The 17949-nt window shown below is 54.1% G+C and overlaps 1 protein-coding gene across 14 annotated transcripts in view; it reads right to left on the reverse strand.

The window, feature by feature from the left end:
• Positions 1–1056: 1056 nt before the first annotated feature.
• The window catches only part of ITGA3 (integrin subunit alpha 3), a 31531-nt gene continuing 14638 nt past the window's right edge, over positions 1057–17949 (reverse strand). For 8 of the 14 annotated variants that reach the window (XM_082704698.1, XM_082704703.1, XM_082704694.1 and 5 more), the window contains 21 exons: positions 17401–17608; positions 16757–16953; positions 15028–15116; positions 14764–14900; positions 14514–14600; positions 13301–13368; positions 13094–13230; positions 12322–12471; positions 12127–12224; positions 11626–11773; positions 11294–11362; positions 10389–10468; positions 10201–10278; positions 9552–9654; positions 9230–9412; positions 8905–9027; positions 8016–8129; positions 6957–7055; positions 3669–3794; positions 3135–3277; positions 1057–2412 (listed from right to left, as the gene is read on the reverse strand). In XM_082704698.1, the coding sequence (XP_082560824.1) occupies positions 3167–3277; positions 3669–3794; positions 6957–7055; positions 8016–8129; positions 8905–9027; positions 9230–9412; positions 9552–9654; positions 10201–10278; positions 10389–10468; positions 11294–11362; positions 11626–11773; positions 12127–12224; positions 12322–12471; positions 13094–13230; positions 13301–13368; positions 14514–14600; positions 14764–14900; positions 15028–15116; positions 16757–16953; positions 17401–17608 (2405 nt within the window). In that variant the 3' untranslated portion in view covers positions 1057–2412; positions 3135–3166. The remainder of the gene's footprint in view (positions 2413–3134; positions 3278–3668; positions 3795–6956; positions 7056–8015; positions 8130–8904; positions 9028–9229; positions 9413–9551; positions 9655–10200; positions 10279–10388; positions 10469–11293; positions 11363–11625; positions 11774–12126; positions 12225–12321; positions 12472–13093; positions 13231–13300; positions 13369–14513; positions 14601–14763; positions 14901–15027; positions 15117–16756; positions 16954–17400; positions 17609–17949) is intronic. The other 6 variants (XM_082704692.1, XM_082704699.1, XM_082704702.1 and 3 more) reach the window with 1 other exon arrangement.

Raw genomic sequence — 17949 nt, forward strand, 5'->3', positions numbered from 1 at the left:
GTAGGGGCTGGGGCTTTTCTGGGGGAATTGGACCTTCTGCTATTAATTCACCCTGGAACGGGCAGGCCCAGCACGGAAAGTGAGGGGTGGGAGGGGTGGGCTCTGGTGGGGGCAGCAGAGGGCAGGGAGGCAAGTTGGGGGACACCAAGGCAGACATCGGGTGGGGCTCCTGGGAGGATAGCCTGGGTCTGTGGGCTCTCGGAGCAGCTAAAATTGAGGATCTACCGCTAGGCTTCTCTGAGTAGTGATTTTCAGCCTTCAGTGAAGTCTTCCAAACGTCATAGCTTTGAGGACAACTGACAGAAGGACCTATGCCACAATTTGGGATAAAGAAGTCACGGGGAACGCAGAACTGCTCTGTTCTCCCCGGCCTGTGGGGAAGAGTGACCTTGGGAAGCAGAGGACTTGATCCAATGCTGTGGGCTATGGGGGCTCGGGACTGAAGCACCCTTGGAGGAATGGCCGTAAGACTAGAACGCCAGGTACTCCTGCCCAGAGACTGGCGGACACCATGACCTTCCAGTCTTTCTAGTCTTGAGTCACTGGTTCACCCTCTGATCTACTCATCATGGTGTCTAGGGGTGGGCTTGAGGCAGAAAAGCAGGCTTTTATCTGAATCCAGCCACTGGATGAGGGCCCTGGGCTCTCCACCCTGGCACCCAACCTCCATTCACCATTATCCAGGATCACCTGCTTCTATAGCCAAGTAGCTTTCTGCTTCTGGACCTGGCACACCACCACCTCCACCTCCCACCTCCCTCCCCAGGGCCAGCACACTGTCCACCAAGAAGCCATTTTGGATTCTATCCAGTCTACTCAGGGGTTTTCCCAGACTTTATGTTCTGGATCTCAGCTAGATGTCCATGACCATCCTTTAGATCAGGATGTCCCTGAGAGCAGGGACTGGTGCGTCCTGCATCCATCTTCACCTCGCCAGCCTCTCAGATCCCGGCCCCTGCCTTTTTCCACCTACGGGTCAGCTGTTTGACATCACCAGACTGGACAGGGGGTTGGGACGGGGCGGGGAGGGGGGTGAAGGGAGGGCGATGCAGAGCGTACAAACCGGGAGCTGTTTATTGGTTGCCGTGAGAAGCCTATATACAAAGAAGGCACAGGAGGGGGAGAGAGCTCCCCAGCTACAGTACCATGGAAGTGGGTAGGGACTGGGAAAGGGGGACTGCCAAAAGGCAGGGGTCAGGAGAGGTTTCCTGGAACCAGCCTCAACTTCTAGAATGGGCCTCAGGACTTAGCCCATGGGGGGAGGAGGCAGAGCTAAGTTGGCTTTGAAAGCCAAGGACAGCCAAGAACCCCACTTCTAGGCCCCCTACCCATGGTCGGTGAGGGCAGAGCAAGGTCCAGCTGATGGGGCAGGGACAGGGCTCCCTCCCCGTCCTACATTCAAGTGTCGCTCCCTCCATGATCTTGGGGGGTAGGGAATGGGTGGGTGGGTGTCTCTCCAGGCCTTCAGAGGCCTGGATGCTAGTGGTCAGTGAGAAGTGGGGTCTCCTCTCTCCTTCCAACAGCTCCTTAGTGGAGGATGGGCCCCCTTTTTCACTGAGCATCCCTCCGTGCTCCCAGGGCTGTGCCGTGGCTTGTCTGTCTCTGTTCCTTCAGACAGCATTCTTCCCCAGAAGGCATCTCCTGCAAGGAGAGAGGCCTTGCAAAGATCTGTGAAGGAAAGCTGTCCTGGGGACCTTCCTTCTAGTCCACTCTGCTCTTGGATCTGAGCATGCCAGGGCCTGGAAATGCCACCATGGCCAACCCGAGGCGGGCCCCTGCTCTCTGGGGCAGGATCTCCAGGAGCAGTGGCTGGGGGAGCCCGGTGCGTGGTTCCCTGTCAGCAGCAGTAGTCTCAGTAGCAGTCAGTCCAGTGACTATGGCTCAAGATGGGTCCAGTGTGAATGGTGGTGGGCGTGGTCACCACAGAGGGGGCCTCTTCCTCCTGGCTCTGGCGGAGGCCCTTTGGCTTGGTTTTGGCACAGGCAGAGGCGGAGACACGTATGTCCGTGTACCATCCGTTATGTCCAACATAAGTCCACAGGCGGTGGGCACCCCCATGTGTCCAGGGCCCCGCAGCTCCAGCCCTCCTATGGGGAGCAGCCTGTGGCTAGACAGCACGTGCCTGTGCTAGAGGGGTGTGTGTGCCCAAACCTGCCAGCGCCAGCCAAAGGCAGTGGCCCCCGTGGATTGTCAGGGGCATAACTTATGATAAATAGAAGGGGCACTGGGGGAGCAGGGGTGGGATCGGGGAGGACATCAGTAGTATCGGTCCCGAGTCTGCCAGCTGGTCACCCAGTGCTTCTTGGTAGGCACGGTGCTCCCTGGAGGTGGGTAGCGCTCCTCCTCCCGGATCCGCACTGCGTGGTACTTGGGCATGATCCGGTAATAGCGGGTCCGCTTAAAGAAGTCACACTGGGGGGTGGGGGAGGGGCGGAGAAAAGGAAGGACATCAGCATCCAGCCCTTGAGGTTGCAGGAAGATGTGCTTAGCACCTCCCCCAAGCAGAAGCCCTCAAAGCCAGGACCCCTGACCCAAACACATGCCATCTCCCTGCACTGTGACAGGGAGGGCGAGCTTGCCCACCCTCGGCCCCAGAGGAAGGAGGAACTGAGGAAGGCAGAGAGGAGGGGGGAGGCAGCTGGAGACAGTGGCGGTCACCGACGCTGCTGACGCAGCAAGTGTGCCGGTCTGCCCTGATCACGCTGTGGGGGTGGGGGGCCAGCGTGTCACCCCAGAGGGGCTCGGAGGAGGAAAGGTAATAGGTCCAGGGGAAGGACTCTCCTAGTGCCCTCCTTCTCTGGAGGTGCAGAATCACTCTGGATATTTGCTGTGGGGCCTATAGATGGGGTCTAGCCTTGGCCTTGGTCCTTTTCTGGTTCCCAGAAAACAAATGGGTCACAGGGAGCATTTTATGGCTCCCTCTTGGGGCCCCAAATCTTCAGCAGGAGGAGGCAGTGAGAAGAGCTCTTGAGCCCTCCCAGGGCATGGAGGGAGATGGTGGCCTGCTCCGTGGGGTGGTGCTGGGGCCAAGTGAGGTGCAGAGAGAGCCCATGAGGAAGAAGAGCAGATAGGACAGAATTAGAGGCCCTGGCCAGCTGCGGGGCTCAGGGAAGAGGGCCCAGAGGCCGTGTTACCCGGGTGGGCTGGGGGCAGGGGGCTGCCCCCCTCAGTAGTCGTCCGTCAGCCTCTCTGTCTCTGACGGCTGGCTCTTCATCTCCGCCTTCTGCCTCTTAGCTTCATACAGGGCGCGAGTGCGGGCTCGCTTGAAGAAGCCGCACTGCGGAGGGGAGGAGGTGGGGATGGGCCATCAGGGGGCGCTGGGGGGGTCCTGGCCAGCAGCACTCATGGGCTGGGGCTTAGGGCCGAGGAGCCTGGATCCCTGGATCCCATCCCCTGCGTGGTGGTGTGGCCAGAAGCCAGAGCTCCTGGCTTCCCCTTTCCAGCTTGCAGATCCCCCCCATTAACCCGGCCGGAATGTCCTGGTGGGTGAGCTGAGGATGGGGGGTGGGGGTCAAGGTTGAGATGGGAAGCTGGGGAGAAGGTGGGGACAACATGGGAGAAGGGTGGGGGTGGGTGGAAATGAGGAATGGGATGAGGGGAGAGCTGGTGAGGGTCTGCTGGCAGGAGGTCCCAGAGTGGGAATCCCAGTGGTGGTCTGGGGTCCTAACCTTCCACAGCAGAAGAATGATCAACCCCAGGAGCAGCAGCCCAGCACCCACGGCCACAAGCACCAGCCACAGCTCGATCTCCGCTGGCAGCTCCTCCACCAGGTCAGAGTCAATGTCCACGGAGAACTGGCGGGGGTGACAAGGGGCTCAGCCCTGTGACCACCCCGTTAGACCCCATGCTCATTCATCCTGTCCCAGCAGGACCCAGCACCCTGCTGTTTGACCTACTACCAGCAGGGGGCACTCAGGGACCAGAAAAAGCCCCTGCCTGCCCTTTGAGAGCAGCAGATACCTCCATCCTCTGGTTTTCCCTCCGTGCAGACCCAGCCCCAGAGGACCAGCTTCAGATCTGGGACGCAGCCTGGAGTCTGGGTTTGTAACCCACACATCCGGGCTTAAATATCCGCTCCATCCTTGAACTGTGTGGCCTTGGACAAATAAGTTCACCTCTCTGAATCTCCATTTCATGCTCTCTGATAAAGGAAATCATAATACCTGCCTCATGGTATGGCAAAGTGGTCAAGAGCATTCTGGAGCCAGACTACCTGGATTCAAGTGCCAGCTGTGCTACTCACTGGCTGTGTGACCTTGGGCAAATAACTGAACCTCTCTGTTGCTCATCTGTAAAATAGGGGTTATGAAAATGATACCTACTTCATAGATTGCTGGTGAGGATTAAATGTGTTTATTATCAGTAAACTGCTCTGAACAATACCTGGTACATAACCAGCAGTCCATAAATATTTACAAAAAACAAAGAATGAAGATCATGTAGTACCATTATTTTTCTTCCCCTACAGTAGAGATAGACACACACACACACACACGCATACACACATATATATAGTTATATTATTATAATATAAAATTATATTACATACAATATATGTAATCAAACACTATTATATATACAATTGTGTTATATTATATTATAATATACAATATATTATTTTATAACATATATTATGCAATACTGTATATAATAATAAAACATAACACATGTAGCATAAGTGTTATAGAATATATTATAACATAAAATTATATTACATATAATATATTTTATATATATTGGGAGAAAATTTTTTCTGACTATACATTATTATTTCTTTAAAATTATTTTTATTATTATTTCTTAAAAGAGTTTATTTATTTGAGAGAGAATGAGTGAGAGAGAGCATGAGAGAGGAGAAGGTCAGAGGGAGAAGCAGACTCCCCAAGGAGCTGGGAGCCCAATGCGGGACTCGATCCTGGAAGTCCAGGATCTTGACCTGAGCCGAAGGCAGTCGCTCAACCAACTGAGCCACCCAGACGCCCTTGATTATTATTTTTGTTTAAATACAGATGATATCAAGGAAACTAAAGGTTCCCAGTAATTTTACTTCCCAGAAATAACTCTTCAACATTTTGGTGAATCTCTTTCCATCATTTCTAATGCACAGGTTAAACACACGTAACTTGCTTCCACATAAGCAGGGTCTCTGTGCAGAACCTACTCTCCTGTGACCCGACCTGCCTCCTCTTTCAGCTATAATCATCATCTCCTGATGTCAATTAAGAAAGATCGACCTAATCTCTGATGACTGGATAGCCATTCAAAATGTGCCACAATTTATTGAGCCGATCTCCTACCAAAAGACATGTAGAGTGTTTCCAATTTCATGCCATTATAAACCACGCTTTCAAATATCCTCGTACATTTATATTCGCATATTTGTCCTATTAGCTCCTTAAGATATATTATTGTGGGCTAGATCAAAGGAAGTGTGCGTTTTAAACTCTAATAGATATTGACAAACTCATTTCCAAAAACAATCTATCCATTTATACTCTAACCAATAGCATTTCCTTCTACCTCATCGGCACCAGACAGCCTTAGCGTTTTTTAATCTTTTTCAATCTGATGGGAAAAAAAAATTTTTGTTGCTGTTATTTTTATGACCTCACTACTGAAGTGACCATTCCTAGTTCACCCTGTGGACTCTGCCTGTTTATGTTATGCTGCCCTTTACCTTGACACACTAAAAATATACATCAATCCTTTGTCATATATGCTGGAAACTCTTTCAAAAGCAACCTATCGTTTGTCTTTCTAGTTTCTCTTTATCTCTTTCACTATATACAGATTTAAAATCTGTATTTTTTTTTCAGATTTTATTTATTTATTTGACAGAGAGAGATCACAAGTAGGCAGAGAGGCAGGCAGAGAGAGAAGAAGGGAAGCAGGCCCCCTGCTGAGCAGAGAGCCCGATGTGGGACTCGATCCCAGGACCCCGAGATCATGACCTGAGCCGAAGGCAGTGGCTTAACCCACTGAGCCACCCAGGCGCCCCTAAAATTTGTATTTTAATTTAATATAATATAACATTTGTGTTATATTATATTATATATAATATACAATATATTATTTTATATATGTATATATAAACATATTTTAATTTAATATAACATTTGATTGGCCAAATGTTTCCCTTGCAACTTCTGGGTTTAGTAAAATAACTCCTTCTCCCCGTAATTAAAGATTATTATTAAATTATTTTCTGAGGTTTTTTCCTGGTATATTAAGTTTTATTTCCTCTACGTAAATATTTAATCTAACTTCAGTGTAGTTTTTGGTTATCATGTGAGGGAAGGGGTCTGTCTTTACTTTCCAAATGTGTTAACACCACTTCATAATCCAACTTTCTCCATTGGTTAAAAATGCCATCTGGATAGTAACGTAAACATCTCTTCATAACATAACGTAGTATCTCTTCGTAATGTAACTTAACGTAATGTAACGTAATGTAACGTAACGTAAATATCATTGGTCTTTCCAGCTTTCCTCTGCTACCTCAATTTATTTTAGGAGATATACCACAATACATTTAAGCAACCCTCCCTTCATCTCCTATATTATGTCCTCCATATCTCCACTAGCTTTTACACAAAAAAATGGACAATTTTGTTCTTTTTGCCCCCCTCTCTGATGTAACTCAGAATCAAGTTTGAGAACTTTGTTTTCAAGTCTCCACGGAGACACAACACCCTCACAGACAAGTTGTGCAGATCGAGTAAGCCCTAGCAGAGTCACCGGGGGACTCATAACCATATCCCACCTGGGGTCCCACCTCCCCAGACTCAGATTTCACGGCTTAGGGGTATAGTCCAGACACCGGGAGCCCTCCAGAGGAGTCTCACGGACTGCCAAGATGTAGAACCTCGTAGCTAACGTTTGTGCGGGTGCTCTGAAAACCTGCTCCCGCCCCCATGCCCGGGCCAGGCACTCTGGCTCCTTACGTGCTCACTCACCCACACAGTCTTGTTCTCCATGTTGATGGTGGGGATGCTGGTTCGGAGGAACAGGGTAGCCCAGCCCGATACACTGACTCTGTCAAAGTCTCTGTAATCCTGCATTGGAGGGATGGAGGGATGAGGGGGAAGGGGTGGGTCCAAAGAAGCATCTGAAGCCCTTCAGAGCCTCCCTCTTGACCCTGAGCATCCTCCCCAGGGCACCGTCCCACCACTGGGCATCTTTAAGCAGCATCCCAAGGGCTTCAAGAGCCGGGCATCTGCATACACAAATCCACATCATTCATGCATCGGGTCCGACACCGGATGTGGGGGACAGCAGGGACAAGGAAGGTCATGGTCTAGGGTCAGGTCCCTGGGCTAAATCTGGCCCAGCACATGCTTTTGTAAATAAAATGTTTTTGGCGCACAGCCACGCCCGTTCCTTTCTACATTGTTTACGGTGGCTGGTGCTCCCTGGCGGGGCTGAGGACTTGCATCGGAAACTGCTAGCCCCACAAAAGCTGAAAAGATGGATAATCTCTTCGTTTGCAGAAAAAATCTGGTCTAGGGGGCTGGCATGGGAGTAAGGGCGACCCAGAGCAGAGCGTAATCAGCGGCACGCACAGCTTCAGAGGAAGTTCTGGAGAGGTCGTTTGCAGCTGGAAACCTCAGCAAAGACCTCACTGGTGGTGAAGCAACCGGGGAGAGCTTGAAGGCTGAAGAGAAGCTCACGTACAGAGGTAACAGAAGGAAAGCTGGCCTTCCAGGGGGAGGGAGCGGCACCGCAGCGATGTGGGGGTGGGAAAGGAACAGACACAGGAGGGAACGGACTCGTTCTGGCTGGAGATGAACATGACACCACATCCACACACAGATGCACAAACTAACACTGACAGGCTTACAGGGGCAGGTGTACAGTGCCTCCTGGGTGAAGTCCGACGTTGTCACTGACACACACACACACAGGGGCACACAGACGTGCAGGAGGCCTGGCTGTGACCCTGGCCTCACGCTCTCCCTGTTACTCTCCCCACCCTGGAGGGGGCGCAGTAGAGACGTCCAGACCCAGGCACTGACCTCAATGAAGGTGCTGTTCCACACTCGGGCCAGCACCGTCACGTTGGTGATGGCAGGGCTGTCAGGAATGGGGCACTCCAGCCACACGCAGCGGGCCTGGTCACCGCCGCACTTCTGAGGTGCGCAGAGGAAATGGGACATGAGAGAGTCTGGGGCTCCACATTCTTCCTGCTTCACGCCTTCCCTTTGGCTCTTCCTCTGGCTTAGTCCCACCCATGGTTGACCCCAAGAGGCCCCACCTCACCCCTCCGCTCACGCATACCACCCCACCCCTACACTTCCACACTGAAGCACATAGAGATGCCAAGGATGTAGACGACATGAAATCTGGTCCCTTTGCCTATAAATGGGACCCAGCACCTGATACTTCCTTCCCACCCCAGTCCCACACTGAGCCTTTGTTCATGCCAGCTTCTCCCACCTGGGACACTAGCTCCTACCTCTCCCACCCAGCTAGGCCTCCACTTGCCTCCCAGGCCTGTTCCTCTCTCCCTTCCAACAGAGGGCGCCCTGCACCACCCACATCTCCCCACCTCCCCTCCATCCTGCCTCTCCCATTCCCCAGCTCTAATGTCCAAGACTTTGGGCCACTATAGCACTCCCCAAAATATGGGGCTCTTGGGAATTAAGCCAGCGTCTCTTCCTTTGACCCCCTGGATTGGCTGTTCCTCAAGGACAAGAGCAGTAGGATTCCCACTGAGGGAGGAAATGAGTCTTCCTCCCTCTGATTAGGGGCTCCTGACGGCACAAGGGTCACATCACCCCATCAGACCAGGGTCTCCTGGTGACTAGTGTGCCCAGTCTCTCTCCCTTGCTGTGGTGCCCCCTGGTGCCCACATGCCCTGTGATGATGCAGACGATCCCTCCCAACCTTGCCCTGGCCACTCACCAGCTTGGTCTCAGACTTGGCTTTCTTGGCAGCAGCCAGAGTGACTGGAGGGGGGGCCGGGCCTCCCCCTGGGTCCAGCTGTCTCCGCCTGCGCTGTGGGGATGGTGGCCTGTCACCAGGGACCTGAGGAGGGAGGAAGATGTTAGCTGGGAGGAAGGAGTGGGAGTAGAGTCAGGGGAAAGGCAGAAAGGACAGGGCAAGAGAGAGGTTCCTAAAGGTATATGAGGAGAAGGAGGGCAAGACACTGGGCTTCCTGCCCTGCAGCATGCAAATGAGATATGATGCAAATGAGATGTAAACGCAAGACCCCCAGTGGTGTCCTTACAGAGAGAGTGAGATTCAGAGGGTTGACGAGGTCTCCAGGAGGCCGGCAGGGCCAGGACCCATTGCCGTGGATGGTGATCTCTGTGGGGTACAGCAGCCACTTGCCATTGATGACTTCATAGGGCCACTCAAGCCCTAGGACCAGGCTCCCCAGGGCTGTCAGCCCTTCCCCCATTGGGCTCACCTGTGGGCACAAGGGGTGTCATGGCCACTGCCTCCTGGCAAACCACCTCTATCTCACCCATCCCCAACCTGCACACCCTCAGACCCCAGGCCCTCCCTGCCTTAGAAGTCCCCACCTGGGGTCCTTGTGGCCCCCTTACCTGGAACTCATATTTGAGGGGGCTTCCCACGTCCTCCACAGTTTTCATGCCAGACTCACCCATCACCGTCCCTCCGAAGAAGCTTTGTAGTCGGTGATTCACTCTAGGGGTAAGAAAGATGCTGGAGTCTGAGGGGGTGGGAGGGGCCTTGGCAGAGGGGGTGGGCACCAAGGTAGGCGAACTCCAGCCCCTCTGACATCAGGCAGACCTGAGATAAATCCCAGCTTTGCATTCACTCGCTGTGTACCAGTTATCACTCAAGCAAGTTATGTATCCTCCCAGAGCCTTGGCTTCCCCATCTGTAAAATGGAGTTTGCTGAAGTCGCTATAACATAGGGCTGCTGTGGGAAGTAGGTGAGCTGCTGGATGTAAAATTCCTAGCACAATGAGCTCCCTTGAAATGGTAGGGCCACTCCGAAACCTTGGCCCCGGGCTGGCTGATTCCTCCACTGCTACCTGCCTTTCAAGGGAAGTAATAATAGCAAGAGTAATAATAGTGACTGCTGTTAGGGGAAGGGGTGGCCCAGGGGAAGCAGAGGCCTGAGGATACTAGGCCTAGAGGGGTGTGTCCGAGGAGCTTGGGAGCCACGTTGAGGACAGCGCGGCCCGTGCACCGTCACAGCGAGACTGGGGGAGGGATGGTACCCACATGCTGAGTGAGGCCCGGAGCGTGTAGTCTACCAGCAGAGTCAGGGTCACTGGCCACAGGTTGTCCTGGTGACTTGACCTGAGGAAGGAATGCAGGAGATAGGCAAGAGCTGTCAGCTAAGGCCAGGGCTGCAGGAGGTCCCAGGGTACCTCACCCCTGCCATGGACTGGCTTCTTGAGGTCACTCACGTGGAGAGCTGCAGCTGGGCCTGGAGCTCCCTTGTGTGCAGGGTCACTCCAGTGACCTCGAAGGCGATGAGCAGCTCCATCTGCCATGAGGAACAGGGAGGCAGAGAGGGGCGTGTGGGCCTGGGCAGGGGTGATGCCATGGGGGAGAGAGGGACTGAACTCTATTCGAGGGAGTTGGTTCTCTGGCCTCCCCTCTGATTTGGGCACGCAATCTCTTCCTGGCCACCTGCGTCCACACTTTCACCCTGTTAGCTTCATCCAGCTTCCCTTTCCCCTTCTTCTCTGTCCAGGACATCTCTGCTACTTTCAACGACATGACCTTGAGCAAGTTACTGTAACTTTCTTTTTTAAAGAAAGATTTATTTAGAGAGAGGGAGACCATGCGCAGGGGGAGGGACAGAGGGGGAGCGAGAGGCAGAGAATCTCAAGCAAACCCCCCAAATACAGAGGCCCAAGGGGAGCTTGATCTCGTGACTCTGAGATCATGACCTGAGCCAAAATCAAGAGTCAAGTGCTTAACCGACTGAGCTACCAGGCACCAGAGTTACTGTAACTTACTAAGCCTATACTATCTTTCTGTAAAACAGCATCTACCTCCTCAAACATTTGTGAGAACTGCAGCATAAAAAAAGTGTGAAGTCTTGGACTCCAGGCCTGGCACATAGTAGGTGCACAGAAAAATCAAGTTCCTCACCTCCACCTGCTCTAGTTTTGAGCATCGCCAGTGGCCCCATTTTTCTTAGTCTCTGGGCCTCCCCCCATGTCCTCCTGTATTGCTCTGTCTCCTACCCTGGCTCTTTCCTTCAAGGAAGACTGGGAAGCAGGCAGGCAGAAGCAGGGTTAAGGAGCTCATCAGTGTAGCAGCCTGGGACCCACAGGCCTGGGAAGGTGTGGCCCACACTCACCCTCTGGTTCCGTTTGAAGGGGTTCCCCAGCTCACAGACAATGGTCTCGTTGGCCTGGCATGTCCCAGCCTGAGGAAAGTAGAGGAATCAGGAGTGAGTGGTCAGAGTCGGGCATCTCCGGCCACTTCCCTGTGGCACTGGGTCCGATGCCTACAGGTTCCTATAGCATTACAGCCGTCACAAGCACCTGAGGAAACCCTGCCAAGAGGAAGCGGGGTGAACACGGGACTAGTGGGAACATATGTAAATGACATGCATTTAAGGATGTAAACGCTCCCAGGGCCCTGCTTGGGCTCCGAGCCCTGTGGGGGTCACTCGCGGGGGGCACTCACGGGGCGCACTGAAGACAGCAGCAGGGCAGGAGGCACTGCCAGGGTGAGCAGTGCCTCGTGGGCATCTTCCCCAGCGCGCTCCCTGCTGGGGGTGTTGGTCACATTGATGCTCAGGAGCAGTTTCCGGCCATCTCTGCTGTATTGCAGCCTGGGGGTGCAGTGGGGAGGACCCCCCGGGGTTGAACCCAGAGCCTGCCCCAGGCCCGCCCCGGATCAGTTAGGCCCCGCCCCTCAGGCCTACTGAGTGAAGAAAGCTCGGTCTGGGGATAGCCAAGCCCCACCCTCCAGCCTCCCTTGGAGAAGAAGGCCCCTTTCCTGGCCAGCGAAGGCCAGAAGCATCTGCCTGGCCAATTAACATCCCTGCCCTCAGCGCGCCTCTCCCTGAGGCTCCTCCCCTTGAATCTTCCAAAGTCCCTAGGATCCCCCAGACCCGCAGGGCCCCACCCCTCACCAATGAAGCCCCGCCCCACCCTTGGCCAATCAGCGTGGCCCAGAGCTCACCTGCTCAGCGACTGCCCCAGCTCCGACACGAAGGCCGCCTGCATCTCCAAGTTGCTGTCGCATTTGTTGTCCTGGCCGCACTCTTTCTGGAACTGGACCTGGGGGTGGCCAGAGGCGTGAGGGCCTATCAGGCACAGAGACATCTGGCTTCACAGGCCTCCCGGTCCCGGCCCTTCAGGCCCCGGCCCCACCCACCTCGGTGTGGTTCTCCAGAACCTGAGCTTGATTCAGGACAGGGTAGGGGTCTAGGGACCGCAGCCCCAGTCGGGGGTGCTCAGGAATCCTCAAAGGTAAAGAGTAGTTCATAGAGATGATGATGGGACGGAGTTTGTCGCGGACGTTGTCCTGGGGAAGGAGGAGGAGCTGAGCCCAGCACTGCGCTCCCCTCCCCTCTCCCCAAGTTGACTCTTCACACCACCCTGAACCCTCAAGGAAGACCTGAGCCTCCACCCACCCTGAAAAACCCCAGTACGGCTGAACCCCCTCTGGTCCCATCACCAAATTGACCCCCTTCCTACAACTTAGATCTGCAAGCAAGGTGAGGGGCCTCCTTCTCTCTAGAGTTGGGGGTGGGGGGACATATTGGGGGTGGGGCTTGTTGAGCCTCCCTTCATCCTTGGGGTCCCCAGGATGAGCTCTTTCAACCTAGATATCCTAGAGAGGGGCTGAGCTGGTCCCACACTCAGGGGCCCCTTTTGCCCACCAGATACCAACTAAGCCAAGAGTCCCACACCCCTCACTTTTGTAAGAGGAGATGAGCCCTTTGGCACCCATCCCCATTCCGAGGCCCTATCTCTTTCTAGCACATTCTGGGCACTGTACCCACTGCAGACTTATGGCCTCCCAGGTCCACCTCCCTGACCTCTGTCTCTGGGGAGACTTCAGTCCCTTGCCCCTGACCTGTCGGGGCATCTACCTCCCTCCTCCAGATCTTGGAGCTGGTGTCTGGCCCTGCCCCCTCCCTCACCATGAGGAGCAGTTCCAGCTTCTGGCAGCGTGTGTGGGGCATGGAGAAGAAGCCGTGGAAGACGGCTGACTGGCTGCGGGCAAAGCGAACCCGAGGCGGTCGGCGGTCCCGGTCGGCCTCCAGTGTGTAGGCCAGGGCTGGGGGAGGACGGGGTGTTATCAGTGCCTGGGCAAGCATGCCCCTCCCCCCTCAAACCCCCACACTCACTGATGTTTCTCCTATAGTTGGGGTTCCCGGCACTCTGGTTGTAAGCAAAGCACAGTTCCACCTGCACGCTGTTGAGAGGCGGGAGAACAGAGGGGGAGGTCACGGTGGGACCCAGTTATCCAGGCCCTGGCCTTCACCCCTGTACTGGGCCACGGAAAACAGAGGTCCTTAGAAGGAAAGGCAGGGGCAAAACTGGGGGGTCCACAGAGCTGCTTTGGGGTGTCCTTGGTGTCTTCCCTCCCCCCTCCCCTGAAAGCCATAGAAAACAGGGTTAGAGGGTGCCACAGTTCGTTAAGCAACTGACTCTTGGTTTGGGCTCTGGTCATGAGCTCAGAGTCATGAGATCGAGCCCCTCATTGGAGGCTGGGGGGGGGGGTCTGCACTCAGCAGGGAGTCTACCTGAGACTCTCTCTTGCTTTCCCTTTGCGGTGGCCCCTCCCTCTAAAGTAAATAAAATCTTTTTTAAAAATTTAAAGAAAACAGGGTTAGAGGTCACCAATAGGGAAACTGAGGCCCTGAGAGCAAGAATGACTTGCCTGAAGTCATCAGTTGATTGGTGTCCTGCCCAGTCCTGTATAGGACACGCTGTCCAGATCCTCTCCCACTCACCCCTGCTTTCTGCTCTGGCACCATTTGCCTTCTGATCCAGGCCTCATTCACACAAGTCTCGGGGTCATCGCCATCATTACCGTGACCATGTTAGCCACTAACATATTCTGAGCACTTCAGGTGGACAAGGTGCCATGTGAAGGGCTTTTTGTACTTTATCTCATTTAATTATCACAATGATCCCATAAATTCATTATTACTATTGACTTTGTTTTATAGGCAATGAATCTAAGACTTGGAGAGATAATTTGTTCAAGGTGGCTCTCTCCCATCCACTTAAATGTCTCCTTCTTCCCTCCTCCTCTGGGACCTCCCTCCCCAGAGCCCACCTCTACCATTGCAGTGGGCAGAGATGGATTTGTACAAGGCTGTCCAGAGCTCCCACTCCTAACCACCACACTCTCCCGCCCCTCCAGTATTTGCCCATTACCTCCTGCCACGAGGCTGGCTTTTTAATGAGGTTGGGTAGAAGGGGCAATACTTATCCCAGAAATCAACCCGGTACGGGTTGGGTAGCAGGAGTTGCCAGGGGAGGGGTTTCCCTTCCTGGTTTGCCCATACATAAGAAGGAGCGCGTGCACAGAGAAGGGCCCAAGAGTCTCACCAGGAGGTGGCTGTGCAGAACGCAGGGTCCAGCACGGATGGCCGGGCCACCAAGGTCTTATGGAGGATGTTGATGACAGGCCGTGCCCTGCACAGAAAACAGACATCAGTGCTTCCTGCTTGGCCCCTGCCAGGCCAGGCCCAGGGCTTGGGCTTGCATGGACCCAGTGCTGAAGGTAGACAGAGCTGGGGCTCCATGCAGACAGGGCTAGAGGGGAGAAAGGCCCCTATCCACCACTGGACTGGCTTACCGCAACAGCACGATGCGGTCAGACAGGCTCCCCACCAGCAGGTCTGGGTAGGAGTTCCCATCCACATCCATCTGTCCACTCAGTGAGTAGCCAAAGGTGGCCAAGCCGGGCAGTCCCAGCTCCTCCCCCTGGATTACCTGGGGGTAGGGAGAAGCAGTGGGCACAGGCTCAGGGTGAGCTCTGGGGAGCGGCGCCCAGGAGGAACAGGGAGAGGGTAGGTGAGGGGAAGTAGGGAAAGCACCCTTTGTTCCTGTCCACCCATACCTGCTGTGGCCGTCCCAGGAGCCCGCTGGAGCTGCTGTGGTAGATATACACTTTGCCCAACCCCTCAAATGGAGCTCCTACGGCAATGTCTGGGGAAGAGAGGCAGGACAGGTCACCCTGAGTCCTGCGGGCCCCATGTCTCCCCGACCTGGCACTCCAGGCCACAGGGTCCAGCAGGAAACAGACCTCACACTGCCAGGCAGCACTCAGAACATCAGAGAACAGAGCTCTACCGCTCAGGATTAAAACCGGGACCCCTGTAAGCCCAGCTGCCTCGTTTTTATATTGTGGGAAAGCAGATCTAGGAGAGACAAGGGATTTACCTAGAGTCATGCCACAAGTTAATATGACAGGCAGGTCTACACTCCTGAGCACTGGCCCAGTGTTTGTTCCTTACTATGGTCCCTTCCCTCTCCTCCACCAGACTCCTCTTCAGACACCTGGTTCCTCCAATGGCATTTACAAGCATGGTCACAAAAGCAAGTGTTCCCCGTTGGTGACTTTGCCAGGTAGTTATCAAGCACCGATCTCCTTTAATCCTGACAAGACTTCTGGGGTTGGGGACTGCTGTCCCATCTTAAAGAGGAGGAAGCAGACTCAGAAAACCCAAAGTCACACAGCTAATGAGTAGAAAGGGGACGGTTGAGTCCATGTCTGTCTAACACCGGGGGCTGGAATTTTAAGCACACTATCACTTTCCTTGTTAAAAATTCCTTAGATTTTAGACTTTTAAAATTCTAACCATTGTTTCCACAAATAAACCCCATCATGTTTTATTATCTTCTTAGGCTTTGCTAAAGCCTTTCTAGTTCGCCGCTTTTGATCTGATAAAGCCTAGGTAACCGGAAAGCCAAGCTTGTTAGAAAAGTATGTAAAGGAAAAGTAGGTCCTGAGTAGAAACCGGACGGCTCTTCTATCAGTAAATGCTTGGGCTTTGCTAACTGAACTTTCTAGCACCGATTTTCGCTCTTCAGCGACTCCTCTGCCTTCCTTTTGGTTCTCAGGGGTGTTCTGGGAAATTGAGGTCATCGGGAAAAGTGGTTTCCAGATAAGCCAGGGGCTGTCATTGCAACGAGGCTCTTCCTTAATCTATCTCCTTGATACCCCACGTCTGATCGATCCCCAAGTCCTGCAGAGCACCGACACCCTCCATATCTGGGGCACCCACTATGTCCCAGCCCTTAGCATCCCACACTTGATCGAATACGTTCGTGACCTTAACACCCCCAGCTTGCTCTCCCCCATCCATCCCATATCACTCTCCAGAACCATCTTTCAAGATACCAAGTTATCATATCACACCCCTGCCCCTGAACCTCCTCTGGACACCCATCCCTCTGCCATTACCCAAATGTAAAGCCCCAGTTCCTCTGCCTGGCTTTCAAAGCATCTACCCCCATCTCCACACTGCCTCTGCAGCCTCACTCATCTCTCATGTGAACACCCTACATCCACTAAATTTGGGTAGACTGAGCAAGTATCCCACACTCTCGTGGGGCCCCTTTGGTTCCCCTCTGGTTTGCGCACTCAGCCCAGTGGTACAGCCACTCCTCCGGGAGGCCCACCGAGCTTACCACAGGTCACGCCCCCTGCACAGCCTCTCTCTATTACTGCCATGAACTCCCTGGGCCTGGACCCCATCCCATCCTCTCTTTGGGTCCTGTCAAGCCGGGTATGCAGCAGGCACCCAGTCCGTGGGGTGTGCTGGGGCAGGAGCGCTGGCTCATACCCTGGAATCCATCCTGGTTGATGTCACCAATGCTGGCCACGGAGAAGCCAAAGGCGGAGCGACTGGGGCCGTGGAGAAGGAGGGAGGGGTGGGCAGGGAAGGAGGTGCCTGCCTGGTTCATGAAGACATACAGGGCACCCCCTACCTCTTCTTTCCGCTCAAAGTAGTACGGGGCGCCCACCAGGAGGTCCTGCCACCTGCACGGGAGAGAAGGAGGGAGAGATGGGACATAACTCTTGTTTAGTGGGCACAACTGCGCCAGGGTCCAAGGCTATACAAATGGCATCTCTGTCCATGGCTCCTGGGAAGGACGTGGCAATGTCATCAGGACCCGTCTGATAGAAGACACATGTCCCAGAAAAGACAGGGAGCGCAGATCACACCCCGACAATCCACATCCCCAAGAACCATACAAGGACAAAAGTAGATGCAGGTGTCCTGCAATTGACGTGGAAATACCCAGAATCTCATCAAGACTAAGTGCAGTCAACATGCAAATCCCAATAAGGAGCAGGCAAACAAATGGACAGTTGGACAACCAGACAATCGTGACCTTCCATTGCTCTGCCCAGGCTTGGGCAGGCCTACCGCCCTGGCCATTCCCCAGGGTTGCGGGGCCCCAGAGGCTGTCCCTGGATCCTCACCCGTCATTGTTCAGGTCCGCCAGGGCAATGGCGCTGCCAAAGTAGGCGCCCACCTGCGTGCCCTCCAGCACCTGCCTCCTCCGCAGGTCTCCGCCTGCCTCCTGACTCAGCAAGAAGACAGCACCCATGTGTCGGTACCGGGGGGCACCTGTCACGATGGTGATGTCCTTGGGGTGCAGGATGGCGCTGCCCACCTGCACTGTGTACCCTAGGATGGGTGGGGAGGTAGTCAGTCAAGGTCCAGTAAACTTGGTCCCCTTCCATCCTGCTCGCCAAGACTTCCCAAATATCTTCTATTCCTTTATTCCAAGTTGGACAAGAAAGTGGACCCTGGATGCCCAGCCTCCAGTCTTGCCTGCACGCCAGACTGTGACTTCCATGAAGGTAGGGACTGTGAATTCTGGGCACTAGGAACAGGCCTGGCATACAGGTGGTGCTCAATAAGTGTGTGTTACTTGAGCTCAATGGTGCTAGTCACACCTGCACCGAGGCCTCACTCTTCCACTAAGCACTGAAGGTGAGAGACCAGCGTGCTAGGAACTGAGCCCC

This window comes from Mustela nivalis, assembly GCF_964662115.1.
Source record: "Mustela nivalis genome assembly, chromosome: 17".
Lineage (NCBI taxonomy): Eukaryota > Metazoa > Chordata > Mammalia > Carnivora > Mustelidae > Mustela > Mustela nivalis.